Genomic DNA, 19875 nt, shown 5'->3' on the forward strand with positions numbered 1-19875 from the left:
ACCTCAAACGCGTACTCCTACGTGTTATTTGGTTAAATGTCCCCTTAGCAAGCTGCACCTCGACCAGACGCTTTTGGTACTCATAAACAATGTTTGATGATGTTTGAGTACTGCTCTTGGCAGAATTGGAAAAGTTCATTTAAATGAGTTAATCAGTTAGTCCACACATTTACAGTAGGGTTCGAGTCCAGGGATTTGGGAAGACCATTCCAGAATCTTAATGTTTTCCTGCTTTATCTATTCCAAAAAGTTTTGATTTGTGTTTGGGATCATTGTCTTTTTTTCACCCATCTAGCTGTTGGTTCGAGTTGAAGTTGAGGTTTGGAGGTTGTCCTCCATTATTCCATCCACTTTGTGCAATGTACCACTGGCAGCATGATGCTGCCACCACCATGCTTAACAGCTGGTACAGTGTTATTAACGCTGCAAGCATCACCTTTACTCCTCCAAGCATAGCTCTCGTTATTGTGGCCAGATTGCTCAGCTAATGTCTCCCTGGCCATGTTCACCAGAAGGTTTTCCATTTGGGCAACTGCAAATTTCAGTCAAGCTTGAAGGTTTCAATTTTGGAGAGTAGACTTTTTGCTTGGTCAGTAGCCTTTGATCCCCAGCTATTTAAAACACACTTTACCATGGACAGTGACGCTGGTGTTCCAGCAGTTTACAGCTCATGCCAGGCTTGAGCCTGAGTGGTTCCTGGGTTGTTCCTGAACATCCTGAGTAATTTCCTCTCATTTGAGGGTGAAGGTGGTAACACATCTGAACAACTTGTACTCGTGTACAGTTGTTTGAACTGATGATTTGGAAACTGTAGTGGTTTAGAAATAGTTTTAACAGATTTTCCAACTTGTATAAATTTATAATTCTCCTTAGATCTTCACTGAGTTCCTTAGACTTTACCATTGCTCTAACTATTCATCAATCCAGTAGGTGCTGGAAAATAATGTTTATGCTTCAAAGAACAACTACCACTGTCAGACATGATCACTAATGAGAAGTTGATATGTAAGTGGACGGGTTCTTAGCACTTTTCTACTCTACTTGAACACTTAAAGCACTTTATACAACTTACCACATCATCTACGTCTACATACAAGTGATTTCTATGTTACATTCATACACACATTAGACAGCATCAGACAGCATCCTGCCCAAGGATGCTTAGACATGAGACTGGAGTAGCCAGGGATTGAACCACCAACCTTCCAATCAGTACCATGACCCTGTCTGGATTAGAGAAAACAAAAAAATCAAAATAAATTCAAACTTGTGCACTCAATTCTTTTTTTAGTTTTCTAAAATAATTCCGGAAAAGAAAGAACAGTAGAAAAAAGAAAGAATTGTGATCATGAAAAGCTCAAAATTTCCATTACATTTATGCCCATGAGGAGTTTATGCAAACTTCTAACCTCAACTGTAACAGATGACCTTGCCATGATTTGAAGCTGAAGTAAAGCCACAGTAGTTATGCACTAAAAGTGTTCAGCTGATCACCCTTTACATTTGTTTACATTCACTGAGGTAAAATACTGAAATTTATTTGGGTTAAAACCAATAATGACATTGATATAAGCTTACCTGAGCTGTTCAAAAATGTATCATACGTTTTTGGACAGAAGGGGCTCAAAATTTAGTTTTCAGTAGCCATCCAGTGATAGCCATATATATTTTATTTTAACCACAACTATTATCTTTTCCTAAAATAGCCAAGTAGCTAAGTAGGTTTAGTGCCTGGTCAAACAGTGAGTGAAAACAAAGTTCAAGTGTATGACTAATAGAAAAATTTGACAGCCAGTGATCTTGTGTGGGATGTTAACGCTCTAGCTTGTGTTACCAGGCCATAAAGTAAACTTTATTGCATGTGATTCTGACTACAAAACACAACAAATTCATGCCAGAAGCAGAAATTATGATTCGGTTGGTTAATAATCTACAATGTAAAATATTCTTGTTGGATTATAGTTGCAAAACTAAAATAGAAGTTTGTAATTTGAGGGTTGAAGAGAGGTGGTAAGCCATTTGATTCTGTCATGAAACTCTCAGAAGCAGCTAGCAGCTACTTCATTCATGAAAAGCTGTTTGCTCACCTTTTGGTGCCCCAAGTTGAGTTCAATGGGGCATTTGCACCATATGCAAAGTGAAAGTACTTGTGAATTCAGCTGCATTAGCAACTCAAATATTAGCCCTTGTTAGCCAACAGGATGAGGAAAAGTACAGACAATAGTTGGAATCAAGAGAAAGAAACATATTTTCACACCTTATCATGAAGCCCTCTATGCCCTTTTTTAAATTTGCTATCTTTACATCAGATATTTGAAACAGATGGTTCCAGCTGCGCTCAATAAATTTGTCTTCTACGTCTGGAAGCTTCGGGAGAGAATTCACAGTCAGCGGTTGAATTCCATCTAATGGGTTTTGCCAAATGCATTTCAGTTTGCCTGATTACAGAGACTTTGTGTGTAATTGCACCTTATGAATACTTTTCTTAAAGTTTGGTGAAATGCATCATAACCCTGATGATGTCATCAGGTTTATCGTAGTTTGGGCTCGTTAAAAACACATCGTTTGGTGGTGTTAACAAAGAGACACTGTCTGATACTAATGGGTAAAGGTTTGAATCCACGTTGCTTTGATTCTGATTTTGTCTCTTTGGAATTAAAATATGTCAGTGTGCCAAAGTCTTGGAGTACCCAGAAAAACCAGATTGAAGCTTATTAAGTTCAGTATGTTTGGGCTGATCACATTTTTGCAGACTTCTCCTTCAACAGAAATAACTCAGTACTGACGTGAAGTTGCTGCCTGTTACTGCTTACACATAATGAGACATTTTGACCTGGGTACTAAAATGAGAAGACATTCCAATTTCATCTGGGTCTTAGATTTGACTTCTTGGCTAAGAAGCTGCTTCATCAGTGACAAAGGAAAATGTTTAGGGCCAAGCTGATTCTCTCTGAGCCACTTCATGTTGTTAAACTGTGATAATGACATTTATACTACTACAACTGCTATGTATACCAACATGTATCTATTAACAAACTGCCATTCATTTCTTCAACAATCTGGAAATCATCAGTAGGATTCAGAGAATTCTGCAGATGATTCTAAGATAATAATGATGAAGTGTTGTTAATGAAAGTATTCTGTATTATTTTCTTCTTTTGTAATGATGAGGTGTGTGTGTTAGCGTGTGTGGTGAAGGAACGTAATTTTGTACAGGATTTGATTACCTCTGTGTTTTAATGATAATGACAGTGAGCCATATTCAGCGTAAAACACCTTTCTTATCAAGATGAAAGGGCCATACCACTGCAGATTGAATATGCTTTGGATTTTTGGTTTTTGCATTTACAGAATCATTTCTTTTGTATTCCAGTAGCAAGCTTACTGTCTGTGAGTTTGGGGAGACGTGTTGAGTGCGGACAACATGACACAAATGTGAGCAGGAAGCAGGGAGACATACATTTTTAATGTCCTGTATTAAAATTTGCACGTTTCTCAAATTAAAGTGTTGGTTGGACATGCAGAAATGACTGCTAAATAAAAGCTAAACTAAGATTATTAAAAGTGATAAAAACAAAAATGTTAAAGAGCTGTGGAAGATCAGGGCTGCCAGAGAAAATGTAAAGAAAATATCTCTGTTTTGTTGTATCTGTGACAAACAGACATGACAAACAAGAGGAGAATGTTCTGTGACTGATTTGCTAACATTGCACTAACTCACTGGCGGTACAAGTTAATTTCAATAATGACAACCACTCGAGAGCAGTGCAAATTAGCAGGTCAAAGCTATATATTAAAATTCACAAGAAGATCCAATGATTTTAATGATTCTCTAACAGGAAAGAAAGCGTGCTGGAGTTGCTCAGGCAGGTCATTCTACAACTGAGGAGTGCAGCAAATTGTCTTTAAGCGTGAAGTGGGAGCAGCTCCCTGGTTGCTGGTGAGGAGCGCTTGCTGCACTCTGGTTTGTATGCACAGCAGTTCCAAAATGCATTGTGCAGCCAGACATTCTGAACAGTTTAGAATCTATTTATTGATTTGTGGTTGATATCTGGTAAAGGGTTTTATATTTAACGTACTAAAAACTGAAAATAGATCTGCAAAAAATGAATGAACTAAAATGGAATAAATAATACAGAAGAAGTATTAATATTTGTTAGTTTGGTCAAATGATATCACAGCTTGCCTGATGAGACTTTGATGGATGTGTTTGCTAAGACTCTATAAGAGTGAGTCACCACTTTAAAAATTCTCTGTGTTTTTATTGTAACACCTATTTTGATTTTCTAAAATCTTGTTTCTGATATGTGCCTGGCATACAATAATAATTAGGAAGACTAAAATTAAGACCCAGACAAATAGAAACAATAAACCCAAATATTTTCAAGCAATTAAGACAAACTGGGAACTAAGTTAGAATGAAATAAACGTTAATTAGAAAAAACCCTCAGATATAATAATTCTGGTTTGTTAAAAGAATGAAATAAACCCATGAATCATAAATGTAAAGAAAGTGATATTCCTCAGGTGGTAGGAGCAGGACCGAGTGACCTGAAAAGTCAGTTTAGAATCAAATAGGACTGATGACTCCTATTCTGTAAATATTTAGTTGAATTTTACTAAAGAAATTGAAAATACCTTTATTTTTAAAAGAGTTTAAAGAGTTGATTGTCATTGAATTTTTTTCTCTATACAGTGTGGCCAAGTAGCAGAATATAGAATTAAATGGGAAAAGAAATAAAGATTTAGCAATTTCTGTTTTATGTATCTTTTTAGTTTTTTAATAGTTCTGGACATTCATTCAACTTTAGATATACTGATGCTGAACATCTCTGCAACTCCAACCAGTGGCGGATTTGAGCTCCCTGATTCTCTGCGTTTTTCCTCAGGAAGGAACGGGAAAGAACAGGTCATTTTTAAAATCAGGGTCTCCCAGACATGTTGATCTGTTAATCACAGTCTGTGTGTGTGTGTGTGTGTGTGTGTGTGTGTGTGTGTGTGTGTGTGTGTGTGTGTGTGTGTGTGTGTGCATTCGAAATTTGGATGTGTATCATTTGTATATATATAAAACCATGTCGAAGATACATTGGATGCAAGGTCTCTATAAAGTGCTTCCTGAGTCTCTTGTTTTCTATGTTGGGCCTTCCCTCTGTACGGTCTGGTAGCCTCATTGGGTCATTCTGTAAATTAACTCTCTACTTATCCCTGCAACCGATTTCTGGTGTTTGTACAGAAAATGATAAGGGTGTTTCATAACGCATGCAGACACAATATTAGTACTTACGAATCTATATCTAAGTTGAAAACATGTATTTGGTTTATTTATGATCTTATTTATTGATTTTCTAAAATATGAAATTCTGTTGAAGTGGTCTGTCATGCTCTTATGATCTTATGTTGTATTGTAGAGAGATGATTATATGTCCATAACTATTGATCAGCCCATAATAAAATAACTATTGACTCTTCCATGACTGATCTCTATTTACAACAAATCATCATCATGGTTGTGTTGATATCTTTCGTAGACATCAGAGGACTGGAAAATCAAGCCCAGTGAGCTTTATTAGTAAAGTATCTCCACAGGTGATCCAGCCTGCTTTATTAGCGAAGACATAAGACATAATTCACACACACACAGTGAATACAACTTAATTTTGTTCAGTTCAATTGAATTTTATTCATACAGCGCCAAATCACAACAACAGAGTTGCCTCAAGGCACTTTATATTCTAAGGAAAAGACCCCACACAATAGACAAAGCACCACCAGTCACATGACCCCTTTTGAGCAAGCACATTGGCAACGGTAGGAAGGAAAAACTCGCTTTTAACAGGAAGATGCCTCCGGCAGAACCAGGCTCAGGTAGGGGCGGGGCCATCTGCCATAACTGGGTGAGGTGAAGACGGGAAAAAGACATTCTGTAGAAGAGATCCAGAGATTAATAATAAATAATGACTGTATGCAGTGTGGTATAGTGTCTTTTTCTTGTCAGTACTCCAGGAGGATTTCTCAAAGCTTTAGTGACAGCAGAGATACTCAGAGGCTGTGGCAAGGAATACGAACCATCACAGACTACAAGCGCACACTGCAGACCGCTGTCAGTTCCACCTCTTTACCGGATGAGCTAAACAAATTCTTCACTCGCTTTGAAGACTCCCCATAATGACCGGGTGGTGACACTATCCCCAGACAGTGTGTGGAGATCCCTTGCCAAGATCAATACATACAAAGCCCCAGGTCCTGATAACATCCCTGGATGAGCACCAAGGGACTGTGCTGCAGAACTCACAGATGTCTTCACGGACATCTTTAATACATCACTGAGCCAGACTGTTGTCCCCACATGCCTCAGAGCCTCCACCATCATTCCTGTACCGAAGAAGTCATCTCCCCCCTGCTTTCTTGACTAACGTCCGGTCACACTCACCCCCATCATTATGAAGGGCTTTGAACGGTTAGCCATGCATCAAATCAAAACATCTCTTGCCCCCAACCTGGATCCACTTCAGTTTGCATACCGGTCAAACCGCTCGACCAATGATGACATTTCAACTGCCCTTCACTCAGCCTCATCTGGACACTAGAGGCTCATACCTTAGAATGCTGTTCATAGACTTCAGCTCAGCATTCAACATGATCATTCCCCAGCAACTCAGACATAAACTGGATCTGCTGGGGATCAGCACCTCGCTGGCTGCTGGTTTTCCTGACAGGAAGACAGCAGGCAGTACGGGTCAGCAGCAACACCTCCAGCACAAGAGCACTGAATACTGGGGCTCCCCAAGGATGTGTGTTGAGGTCACCTCTCTTCACCCTGCTAACCCACGACTGCACACCATCACACAGCTCCAACCTCTTCATCTAATTTGCAGACAACACAACTGTGGTAGGTCACATCAGCAACAACGATGAGACCTACTACAGGAGCGAAGTCAGGCGGAGTGGTGCAGCAACAACAACCTGTATGTGGAGAAGACTAAGGAGATCATCATAGACTTCAGGAGAGCTCACACCATGTATGCTCCACTAACCATCAATGGTGCTGCTGTGGAGAGGGCAAGCCGCACCAACTCCCTGTGTGTGCACATCTCAGAAGATCTCTCCTGATCTCCTGATTTATTTTATTTTTATCTGTTTATCTTTATATTGTCTTAGTGTACACTGAGGGCCATGGGAGCATTGCGGTTTCCAGTTCCTGTGTATGACTGCACATATGGTCTTTGACAATAAAGCTGACTTAGATTTTGATAATGAATAAAAAGGGTGAGTGAAGAAGAGACACTGAATGCATCATCAGCAGTCTACACCTTTTGCAGCATAACTAAGGGACAATTCAAGGTCATCCAATCCAGCCCCAACTATACACTCTGTCAAAAAGGAACATTTTCAGCCTAACGGATGTCTGTCTCCTGAACTGAAACTGGGAGCTGAGTTTTCATCACCTCATCGACACTCTTTGTTATGATGTTTGAACTCTGCTGATTCAAGTGATTTTGATGGGGGTGGAAAATAGGATTCTGGATTTAACAGGGAGCCAATGAAGAGAAGCCGCTAGGTTAGTCATTAATATGCTACTGCATGGCTTGTATGAAAAATTCCTGATCCTCAGCTTCATCTACCCACTGAAGTCGTTGCTAGCCCGATAGTGAGTTTTTCCTGAACCATTCATGTATTTGGTGTCTGGTGAACCCTGAGCCAATGACCTGTAGTTATATTGTAAGGTCTGAAAAACTGAACTTAAAGATGCACTGCAGATGTGTCAATAAAAAGCCAGAGAGGCTGACAATGACCACTGTTTACTTTTAAGGCTTTGTTGTAATAAATGAAACAAGATCCAAAGCATTTGCCAAGAGAGGTGGAAAGATAAGAAATGTATCACCAACCCATCATTGTACATGATTCTGAATGAGAGAAACTGTGTTTTGTACTTGTTAGACACAGAATTATAATCAACATGTGATTTTGCTGATAGTTGGTCGTGCTTAATTTCTTAAATATAATCAGGTGGAGTTTAATCAACATAAGGAATAAGAAAATATATTAACGATTGTCTCACTGAGAGTCTGGCCTTTGTTCATGTGACACTTGACCTACTGATAAATCTAAAGGTGACAATGCATAAACTGAATGATGCACAAAGTGAAGTACCTTCATATGTGGTTGAATGATTAGGTCATAACAAAGTACAACATAAAAAATAAGAAAATGTAATGAAGTGAAGTAGTGAAGTTTAACCTTCATTTTAAATCATGTTTGTGGAAAAGTTGAGTAGATAGAGAGAGGATGGTAAGGTGGCTGGACATCAGGTGACTAAATGTAAACAACATTGATTTGATATCACAGGAGTTATGAGGCCAGATGTTATCTCGGAAGCGGGGGGGGGGGGGGATGTCTTCTGTGAGATGAGCAGTTGAGAAGATCAACCACTGCCCAAACTGTGAATTTGCAAATATTTTCTTTGTAATTTTGTTTTTTCTCCTGGTTTTTGCCGTGTTACCTTATAGATTCAAGAGGATTTGGCTTTCCATTGTTTTCCTGGGGGACTGGATTTCCAAGGGATGCTGCTTTCCTGTTGGACTATTATTGTCAGCAAGGGACACAGGGATAAGTGCATCTTCAGATTAGGTTGTGCTCAATCCTTTGCGTCACAAAGATCAGAACAAAGTCAACATTAGCTCAGAGTAGGTTCAATAGATTTTTTAACCAGGGAGCCATTCCCAATTTCCTGCACTAAAAAAACATGTTGGATTTAATTCAATAGTGGACATTAGTTGCACACAGATGTTTTGCTTTTGCAGCAACTTAAACGATTTAATAAACCTGTGCATTTTTGTTGATAAAACATGACTAATGAAGTAATTTGAGCTCTTGGAATATTTTAGTCCTTCACAATTTCTTTTCATTTTATTCCAACACTATTCAGTAACTTTTACCCCAATACTACTTGGTCACTTAAACATTATATGTTATCTTCATATTGCATAACGTTCAACAAAGTCTAGAGTCTGGTCAGCATAAAAGGTTAATGGATTTACAAAAACTTCTGCTCCATCCATCTTCTTATCTTTATCGGGGTTGGGAGGCCTGTGCCAGATGTGATAAGAGACAGGGTACACCCTGGACAGGTTGCAGGTCTATCACAGAGAGACAAACAACCATTTAACTTGCATTCACACTTATGGGCAGTTTTGAATCACAGATGAACCTAACTCTAACAACTGTATGACTTTTAACTGTGGAAGGAAACCACAATACCCAGAGAGAACCTACTATAAACTAGCTGCATTGTGGATTTGAACCCAGACTCTTCTGAGTGTGAGGTAACAGTGCAAACCACCGCGCCACCGAGTTGTCGATCCCACCTGAACAAAATTAGGAAAGCTATGATTTCAACCCATATGGAATAAAGTTTGTATCTGTCTTGTGTGAAACTTGTATGAAAAGCATATAAGAGTGAAAACAGATATAAGATCCCTTGAAAAATTATATAATGAAACTTGTATGTTTTGGATACTTACTAAAACAATGTATGAAAGTAATGAGAAAGTGTCCACTTTCATGATCACATATAAGTTTTTACTATTTCTTTTCCATATGGTAAGCCTTGATGCAGAATTTTCTTTACGTGTTGTCCTTGACATGTTAAACCACAATTAATAGCAGTAGCAGACACGCGGTGTGTGTGTGGTTGTCTGCCTCTTAGAACTCCAATGATTTTCCTGTGGTTTGAAATCTCATGTGATCTTGTCAGTTTTGTCCAGGCCACTGTAACCACTGTTACTAGATTGTATCATGTCATCTTAACAAGAACAAATGAAGTTGTTGAATTTCATGCAGATCCCACATGAGTTCATTATGTTCACCATAGAAACATGAAAGTGTTTTGTTCAAATAACAAGTTAGACTTTTGTAAATGTAACAACCACCCAATTTCCTTTTTTTGAGTGTGTATTGGGGTGCTGGTACCACAGATCACGCATTACAACACATTAATGAATGCAGTAAGAGCTTGGACCTGGAAGCAGGGTCTGTACACCATCAGTGAAAATGATAAAACAAACTATAAGGTATTGTAAGTGCAAAGTACAAAGAGCTCATTTTAGGTGTTAGTAGGACGTTGCTAGGCAACATGTCCTAATGCCTGATATATATAAGAACGTTAAGGATACCTGTGAACCAGTTTTGGTTGTTCAACCCTTTATTGTTCAGGAGTAATTTGAAACCAGAAATGTCATGTGTTGGATTAATATTCATCTGTGATGCATATTCAGCTTCATCTGTCCATTTTCTCCTGGCATGCTCATTTTTGATTTTCCTGTTTGTGTTTTGATATTAATGTCTAAATTGAGAAAGTTCTATGTTCCAAAAAATAATCTGACTTGACTTAGTTCCTGTTGCTATGCGCCTCGCTGTACCACTGTCACAGTGCTGGTCAGTCCTCCGTGTGGCATGTACACCCAGGTGCCCTGAGATTCTAAGCAGAGCCATATTTCTAACAAATGAACACTGGCTGCAGGTTTCAATTGGAAACAAAACGTCATACCATTTGTAGCAGGTTAATAATCCTGATCATTTTTTAATTTTAAACTACTTCCTGCATTTATGCATATTTCAAAATAATCTAACTTTCTGGTTGCAGATTTACATGAACATAGGAGATGTTATTGCCACACACTGTCACACTGTTGGGCATCAGTACATATTTGGTGAGACAAGGGAGAGAAAATGCAGCCATCAGCCTGCATACTGGAATTGCGTTTTCCCCAGTAACCACATGATGGCAGTAGACCACTGAGTGTTAAATAACTCCGCTCTGCTGCAGCGTTACCCTGACTGTCCTCCAGAGGGATTAGCACAACACAGCAAACACTACACCTCGTGTCCATTGGGAGTACATGGGTTACAGAAATGATAGAATACAAACGCATATGTTGAGCTCTGTATTTGTACAAAGTGCAGGCTGCACTAAATGTTGCAGATATCGAAATGTATCTATTTGTTTAGCTATTAAAGAATATGACATCCATGTATTGTAACAATTAGTTATATCAAGTTAATCAGATATGCATCGTTTGCATTTCTCTGCATTTAAAGCATTGATTTAAAGAAAAATGATTAAGGTGTGCTTTTGCCTTCTGTATGCTATTTACATTAAATGCAATGTGTGCATTTAATGGTACAATTTTTAAACATGTGGCGTTACAGGGAAATTACCCTGGAAACCTGCAATTTTCTCAATAAATAAATAAATAAATAATGTCATTAATATATCTTTAATGTCTTCACGTGTGCATTTAGAAGTAGGACTGAGCCTGGAAGGCTGCTTTGACAGACAAACACACAAACCATTCAGCCCAGTTGTTTCTGAATAACACTCAGAAATCTTTTTTAATCTTCTCCAATCCTTCTTGTCGTCATCAACAGCCTCCAGGCAGACTTGTACTCTCTCTCCAGTCTCCTGACATATTAGTCTGCCTCTAACATCAGATTAATGCCCAAATCAATTAGAGCTACAGTAGATGAATACCCCACCCCACCCCCCGCAACCCCACCCTGAAGGACTTTTTTGGATTATAATAAAGTTGCCATGCACTTGATATTGTCTGGAAGCGAGACAGTGTATACTTAAACACAGACTTGAACTTTCATTACAAAAGCAATGTCATGTTTAGTCATTTGGTCAAGCAAAACAAACAGGGCCACCCCAGATTTGTTTGATGCTACTCAATTAAGTTCCAAAGTAAGTTTTACTTTGAATCATGATAAGTTGTTTAATCTAAGTGACCGTAAAGGAGGTATGTAGTGTTCTAGGAAGGTATTTGCAGCAGTGGAAATGGCACCGTTAATCACAGTTAAAAAGCAACTTGGTTAGGTTTAAGAAAAGGGATCTAATAATACTCACATAATAATAATCCCAATCATAATCATAATAACTTTTATTAGGTTTGACCATTAAAAGGATAAAGTCAAACATAAAGCCAAAAATTAAAGCCCAAACAATAAAGATACATTTGAGTTATGATTGAATCAAACAAAGCTGGAGATGTAATTCAAAACACTGACTGGTATCCACTCAGACAAATTGTTCCAAATATGGAGGTCACCTTTAGATTGCTGCCTTTGGTACAGCCAGTCCTACCTGAGCTTCAAACTGACTCTTATACTGTCACATTTCTCTCCAGAGCTCCACTTTTCAGCAACTAGCTGAAATAGAATTTATGTTAAAATCAGTCACATAAAGTATCGTAATCTGCCTACTCTTCCTTCTTTAAGTGCTATCGTTGTCTGTCCACCTCTTCCAGTCCCAGAAGAAATGAGCCTTAGGATTGTGAAGAACAACCAATGCAGCTTGGTCGGGCTCACCGCTCACCTACTGCGAGGAGGAGGTGGATGGTCTCTGATGAGTGTCTATCCTGTGGTAAGGACACTTTGTTTACTCCTGTACCTGGCAGGCGTGATCTTTTGCCCGCCAGTAACTGGAGGAATATTGGTAGGCAAGATAAGTAATATCTTCCTAGCACAACTTATGTGTTCAGCTAAACTCATTGTAAGCGCTCACACTCACTCTCGTCAAGAACCTATTGACTCAGAACAAAACATGATCGATCATTGGTTAAAGAGCTCAGCATTTCTCTTATCCCCCTCTCAGAATCCCTGCAAGTTTCCACCTTGAATGGCACCAGGCTCCCAGGAAAAATAGTCTGTTTTTGTTCGATGCACCCAACACTCCCCTGGTCCTTGGGTTCCTTTGGTTGAATACACACAATCCCAACATAGACTTGTTGAAGGGCAGGATATCTGGCTGGAGTTTGTGGCCAAAAGAATTGGCTATAACTCAGTCCTCCCCTGCTGAGCTGCCTAATCTAACCTCTGTCCCTGACCTTGCTGAAGTATTCAAGGATTTAGCCCTCTCTCTTCAGCCATACAGTTTTTATGACTGTGGCATTGACTTTCTGCCTGGGGCTCTATTACCCACGAGCCATCTGTACAGCCTGGTGATGCCTGCAAGGGCCTTGATGGAGAAGTACTTTATGAATTTTTTTGAATGTTTGGGTACCTTGATGATATCCTCTTCTTTAGGTCTGTTTTAGAGCATGAGGTCCACTTCCCCCCAGTCTTGAATTATGTAAGAGGCAAGAAATGAGTTCTATGTTCAGTCTCTTTCCTCTGATAGATCATGGATAAAGGTCAGTTGTGAGCAGATCCTGCCAAGATAAAGGCAGTGGTGTAATGGCTGGAGCTGGGAAAAATGACTTTCTAGGGTTTGCAAACTTTCACTGGCACTTTATCTGTGACTTCAGACGCATTGAAGTCTTGTTAATACTGTGACATCCAAATAGAAAACATCAAACCAGAGATGCTTGACTTCTTGGTGTAACTCATATACATATGCCTTAAAGCTCATAAACTGGAGATGAAACGGCTCTGCAATACCTCATCAGGTCCCCATTTAGCCTGGAAAAATACTTTCCCATGTGTTTATACCCCACTAATGTCATTCAATTTCTCCCATCGTTTGTCCTCCCTCCTCTCCTTTGTCTCTTTGTCTGCTTATTCCCCTCACCCCCAACCAGTTGCAGTAGATGGCTGTCTCTCCCTGGGAATGGTTGTATTGGAGGTTTCTTCCTGTTAAAAAGGAGATTTTCCTTCCCACTCTTGCCAAGTGCTGCTCACATGGCAATGTTAGGTTATTATTATTTTAGAGTTGTCTGTCCATGCACTACTTCCATTCTGATTACATGTGGCGAGACTCTCAGGCCTCCTTGGTGCTTATGCAGCAGCTCACATGCTGATACCCTGTGACCTGCTTTTATCACTGTGCACATATATGTATGCTTGAGCCTGTGGGATGGAAAGAGAGACAGAATGGCAGTAATAAGGATGCATCATAGACTGTAACATGTGTTTGGTTTGCAGATGTGTAAGAATGCTGCTGCTTCACATAGCTTTTCTTTTTCACTGTCCTCTCTGAAAGATGTTGTTTGGTCAAATGACTTAAAACCGATTTTACCATAAATGCCAATTAATACAGTATCTCATTGAGCACGAAGAAATCTGACTTTTCTATTCCAGCCATCCTCACTTCTTCTTGTCAGGGTTGGGGGGGGGGGGGGGGGGGGGGGTGTATAGCCTATCCCACCTTTGACTGACTGTCCTATCATTTCAGTAAGTTACTCTCTGGATTCAATTACTTCTCATACTTTGTAATAGCTACAGGTTTCTTGCTGATTTCACCTGTGTGAGAAGGACTGCATGAACAAATAAGTACATCTCAACTGAAATTGAATTTATTTTTCAAAGACGAATGAAGCAAAGGTTCTTCTAGATCCACGCCACACAGTGCTCAGTGCTGAAAAAGTATTTGCCCTCTTCCTTACAATATTTTTTCTTTCTTTTCACATATTCGTCACACTTTTGTCTTTATGGCAATGACTTTTTCCACACACAATTAGATGTTTGGATAACTATTTTTTACCTCTTAAAAAACAAAATCATTTATAAAGTGCATACTTGGCTTATCTTTGACGAAGGCTAAAATTTGTTTGATGATCTCACATTCAGTAATAAATAAAAAAGCACTTAGATGTATATTACAGGTGCTTGTGTGGATGGGATGTGTTTATAAGGAGCAGTCCATTTCTCATTGCTTTGAAAGGTTAGAAGTCCAAATTCTTGCAGTAGAAAAACCTTCAATAATACAAAACAAATGTTATAAATTGGTGTATAGTTGTATTTGAAAAGTGGTGCACTGACAATGTTCACTTAAACTTTCTGTTTATTAGAACACACACATTGTGGTCTCTGCATTTCTTGATCAAATGCCAAGTCATGGGTTAATATTTTACTCAAACTTTAATCTTCTGTTAAACAGATATTTAGCCAAACAACTTACTGTCAGTATCAGCTTGTATAAATGCTTAACCGCTTTAAAAATACTAAAATCCTCTAACATGTTGCAGAGGACATCGCCCATGTCCCATGAATGATGTTTCAAAAACATCTAAATGTCACATTGAGATTAATATACTCTGAAAGCTAATTGAGTTTTATATTTGCAACAAATGATTTTGATGAGGTAATAACTCCAAACAAAATAGATTTCCAAATCGAGTAAGCCAGGGAGAGATGAAAGCAGTTGCCTTCAAGTGGGTACTAAAGCAAAGGTCACTGATGGTTGAAGATACTGATCAAGTTGTTAAATTACTGCTCAGTAAATCCCATTAATTTGCTTTAGTCATCCAGATGGATAATCCCCTGTAGGAAGAGATTACAAGGATTAAGCACTGAATCATTGTGCGGCAGGATTAGCTCCACACATTCATCTGCCACAGCTCACTTTCTGGATTTCTTTTTCACCTTCAGAACGCTGCTCATTGGCACTGCGGCACCAAGACTAGGGCAACACATGTACCGTCTGACAAGAGACTCAGAGGATGAGTTTGATTAGGCCTGATATAATTTAACTTGAAAAATTATTAAAATTATAATTACAATTTTTTTATTACTTAAAACAAAATTATTTTAAGATTGTCATTTTTTTAATGTAACAATGATTGAAATTATTTCCTGACAGCTGATACTCACAGAATGGATGAAATCATGTGATGTATGAATGGATCCAGCTGAAAGTGATTCCTCTTAATAACGAATGATTTCCTGTCATGTCCTAAATTGTGTCTGTCTTGGAAACTTAAAAGTGTTAGAAAATAAAATTAGAAAACAACAATACACCCCCCCCCCCCCCCCCCCAAATATAACAATAATAATGATGAATAAATAGAGAGTTAACCGTTTATTCATTTTTCATATTTTTAAGGCTAGAAATCCGTTTTTAATGCTGTTTTTATTTAAGCTGACTTAAAGGACGTTTAATAATAATAAAGAAGTTTGACTCATAATAATCAGATGTAAACGCTAGAAAAGCAGGCGAGTCATTTATTTAATTTGGTTTCTATTTTAGATTCTGTTAGGTTTACGTCACGAGCAGGTGCGCGTTTTTTTTTTTTTTTTGTTTTTTTTTTTTTTTTTTTTGTACACCCACTACTCCTCGCATGCACATCGTGATCGGTGTGGCCGGTTTTTAATGCACCGTCCAGTCTGCTGCATGCTGCAGACCGAGGGACCGCATGGGAACTTGAACACTTGCTGCGCTCGCGCAGGTCGGCCCGTTCAGAGCCACTCTGCGTTTATCAATGACGTTGCGTGGAGCGCGCGGTCACGGCGCGTTAAAAACCTGCACGGTTCATCATTTGGTTTTCAGCAATGGGAGGGGTGACACACACACACACACACAAACACACACGCTTTTGTAGTATGTCAGTGCAAACACACAGGCACTGTTGTCTTACTGACAAAGTGGTAATCGTGGGGTGTCCGAGAGGGAGGACTGTTTTTTCTTTGCTAGCGAGACACAAGCAAATTCCAGAAGCCGAAACTCGCCAACGTCAACAGCCTTAAAGCACAAAGTAGAAATTTCGTTTCGATTTCATATCTAACTGCAGTCAATCCACGCTCGTCACGTGGATTTCCACACAGGATCCAGCTAAATGAAGAAAGATGAAAGTTGTGCTTAGAGAACAGCCGGAATGCCTGGTTGCAGGTCTTCGTTTGTTCACACATTTTCACAAACAGACTTCGCGTAAAGGAGCTGTGCGGCTTTCGGCTCAGCAGGCCCACGTTCAGTCCAGAAGCGAGCGCGCGCGTCCTGCAGACGACTTTAGAGGATGCGCGTGCGGAAGTGTCGGGCCCACAGCTTCATCACGCAGACAGCAACACAGTCTCATTTACAACGCGACGTGTTGCATTGAAGGCGATGAGGACGCAAGTGGCCTTCTTCCCACGGCCGCGGCTTTCCATCTCTCCGCCGATGTCCACACACGCAGTGCGCGCGCACGTAGCCTGCCTGCAGAAGGTCCCTTCTGTCCGCAGAACAAAGTCAGTGTTTGCAGTGAATGGCGTGAATAGACGCGCATTTACAGACCGGCGGGCAGTCTTCTTCGGTACACCGGGGTGCGCTCATTTGTCGCGTGTGTCAATGAGGCGCGCGCTCCGGGGCCCACCACTGTGCTTTTATTTGTCAACCAGTCCTCCCAGTCAAACCCGCACTGGCTGGCACAAGTGGCGCATCGACCGCTCTGCTGGTGCACTTATTTACTGCGGCAGCGCTGCCCACTTACTGTTGGATAAATGACACAGCCGCACTCGCGCGCGCACGGTTTCCCCTCATTGTTAGAGCGGGAATAGAAAAGCGACTGAAACCTGCCATTTGTGAAAAAGCTCACCAAGTACAAGCCAAGCGTGTGTGACCGTCTCCCTGCAGCTCCGTCCAAAAAGGAAGACTAAAAGTGACTTTCAGCTGGGGCCATAAATGGAGCGTGACGGAAAAAAGATATTATTATGATTATCATCGCTGTCGCGTGCTGCCTGTGATACGCTGCCTGCCTGTCTGTTTTAATTGAAATTTAAGTGAAATTCATTCAATTGAAACTGACTGTTAAGAAAAGGAAATTGTGAGACTGTAACAACAACAACAACAACAACAATAGGTTGTTTGTTTCTCTGTGTTAGCCTTGCAATAGACTGGCCACCTGTACAGGGGTTACCCCCCACCCTCCCCACGACCCTGATAAGGTTAGTGGAAAAAAACTGATTGATGGATAATAATAATAATAATAATAATAATAATAATAATAATAATAATAATAATAATAATAATAATAATAATTTAGATATCTTTTTGTCATTCGTGGCGTTACCACAGCGCGCGCCTGTTGCACAGTAACCAGTCACGGAGCTCATGAATGTTGGATTGTACAGACTGTTGCTCATCATCTTCTAATACTTGTTTTTATTTATTTTATTTTTTATTTTTGCTAATTGTGATTCTTTAATTAGACAACGAACAAACAAATTAAGGAATGGAGACACCTCTCTCTGTAACTGCTTAATTGTGACGGGTTTAAGATGTCAATTTGCGCATTTTATGAAACATGTTGTAGCAAATGGAGTGTTCATGGAACATGTGCCAAAAAAAAGATTTCGTTGCACTGTATAAACGTTCTTTGTCGTGCACAGGTGACAGCGTGGGGCTGTTGAGCACAGTCCAGCTGGTGGAGCTCAGTTAAGACGTCAGAGCAAGCTCGGACAGCGGGGACAAGGGGCGTGGTTTGGGGGACTATCTCGAGGTGCGCCTCACGGACCGAGCTGTGATTGGTTGGCCCGCCTGGCAAACGGCACGCGACTATGGATGTCGCTATAAAGAACCCTCGCGTGCCTGTTCTTCAGCTAAAAGTTCAGCTAGTGCAGAGCGCGAGCACAGTGTCAAAGGAAAGACGGGTGTGATTGTTTCCGCAGTAACAGCAGGAAGAAAACAAACATGGATGGGGTGCTGGACCCTTTCTCTGGACTCGACTCTTTCTCCTCCCCTCCTTATTTCGACGATGACGAGTTTTTCACCGACCAGTCCTCTCGAGATGGACACTTGGAGACGGATGACTTTCTGGATGACGAAGTGGACTTCCTCTCGGGTAATTTTCAAGACTATTACAGCAAAGACGGCAGCGGCAGAGCACCGCCTCACGATGGAGACTACGACATCGGCAACCTGTCCTTCTCCTCTTCGTCCTCCGTCTTCTCCTACGGCTGCGCAGACAGCACGCCGGAGCTGTCTCCTCGGATGGGCCATCACGGCGGGCCGTTGCTGAAGCGCAGGAGGCGGATGAGGTCTGAGATGGAGATGCAGCAGCTGAGGCAGGCGGCCAACGTCAGGGAGCGGCGGAGGATGCAGTCCATCAATGACGCGTTCGAGGGCCTACGCTCCCACATCCCCACTCTGCCCTACGAGAAGAGACTCTCTAAAGTGGACACTCTGCGGCTGGCCATCGGCTACATCAACTTCCTGGCTGAGCTCGTGCAGTCTGACCTTCCTATTAGAAACTCCAGCAGCGACATGCACGCGCAGCCCAAGAAAGTAATCATCTGCCACAGAGGAACAAGTGAGTGCGCCTTTGTTTTTACAGTGGTCGTAATGGAACCAAGCCTGCCTTTATGCGTAATAAGAGACTCGTGGGCGCATCTAATTTGAATCAGACAATCGTCAGAGTCAGATTTATGGTGTCATGGTGCGAAAAAAGCAAAATAAAACAAAGCCAAAAAAGTGGTGCGGAAATTAAAATAAACAATTGTGAAAATTTTATTAATTTTTGCTTTTCCCCCTCCAGGGTCCCCCTCGCCAAGCGACCCCGACTACGGCCTGCCTCCGCTGGCCGGTCACTCGCTGTCTTGGTCGGATGAAAAGCAGCTCCGGGAGCAGAACATCATCCGTACAGCAAAAGTCTGGACACCGGAGGACCCCCGAAAACTGCACAGTAAACCGGGCCTCACAGACATCGAAAACGAGCCTCCCTTCAACCTGGTGGCCTGAACAGCAGCACAAGCCTTGCGCCATGGAAATGTGACGACTGTAAAGTGTATCACGCTATTGTCTGTTAATGTGAAAAGGAGCAGCATGTGAGCTGATTTTACAGTTTTACATACTGGCCTCAGTGCTGTACATAGTTTTATCATGTTGATAATTTTATTTTTGTAATTCAAGCAGCTGGCAATCATGTATTTATTTTGTTTCACAGGTGATAATATATGTTTTAATTTAAATGTACTGTAAGACAAAATGTATTTTTATATCGGTCCACAATGATTTCTATTTATATGCTCTCTTCAAATAAAAGAACCAACTGATAAGAAGACTATTATTATTATTATTATTATTATTGTTATTATTATTATTATTATTATTATTATTATTGTTATTATTATTATTATTGTTATTATTATTATTATTATTATTATTGTTATTATTATTATTATTATTAT

General features: G+C 40.3%; 2 protein-coding genes across 2 annotated transcripts in view; one reads left to right on the top strand and one right to left on the bottom strand.

Annotated features, from left to right (window-relative positions):
• LOC309694714 (uncharacterized protein) overlaps positions 1–19875 on the bottom strand; it is a gene marked incomplete at its 3' end in the record, with an annotated part of 515021 nt that overhangs the window by 97953 nt on the left and 397193 nt on the right. The gene's annotated exons all lie outside the window — the stretch shown is intronic.
• Positions 18114–19688, top strand: ptf1a (pancreas associated transcription factor 1a). Its single transcript, XM_082514910.1, has 2 exons — positions 18114–18998; positions 19224–19688. The coding sequence occupies exons 1-2, from the start codon at positions 18380–18382 to the stop codon at positions 19424–19426; spliced, it is 822 nt and encodes a 273-aa protein (XP_082371036.1). The 5' UTR covers positions 18114–18379; the 3' UTR covers positions 19427–19688.

Source organism: Aulonocara stuartgranti (genome assembly GCF_965226115.1).
Source record: "Aulonocara stuartgranti genome assembly, chromosome: 18".
In the NCBI taxonomy this organism is placed as follows: Eukaryota; Metazoa; Chordata; class Actinopteri; order Cichliformes; family Cichlidae; genus Aulonocara; species Aulonocara stuartgranti.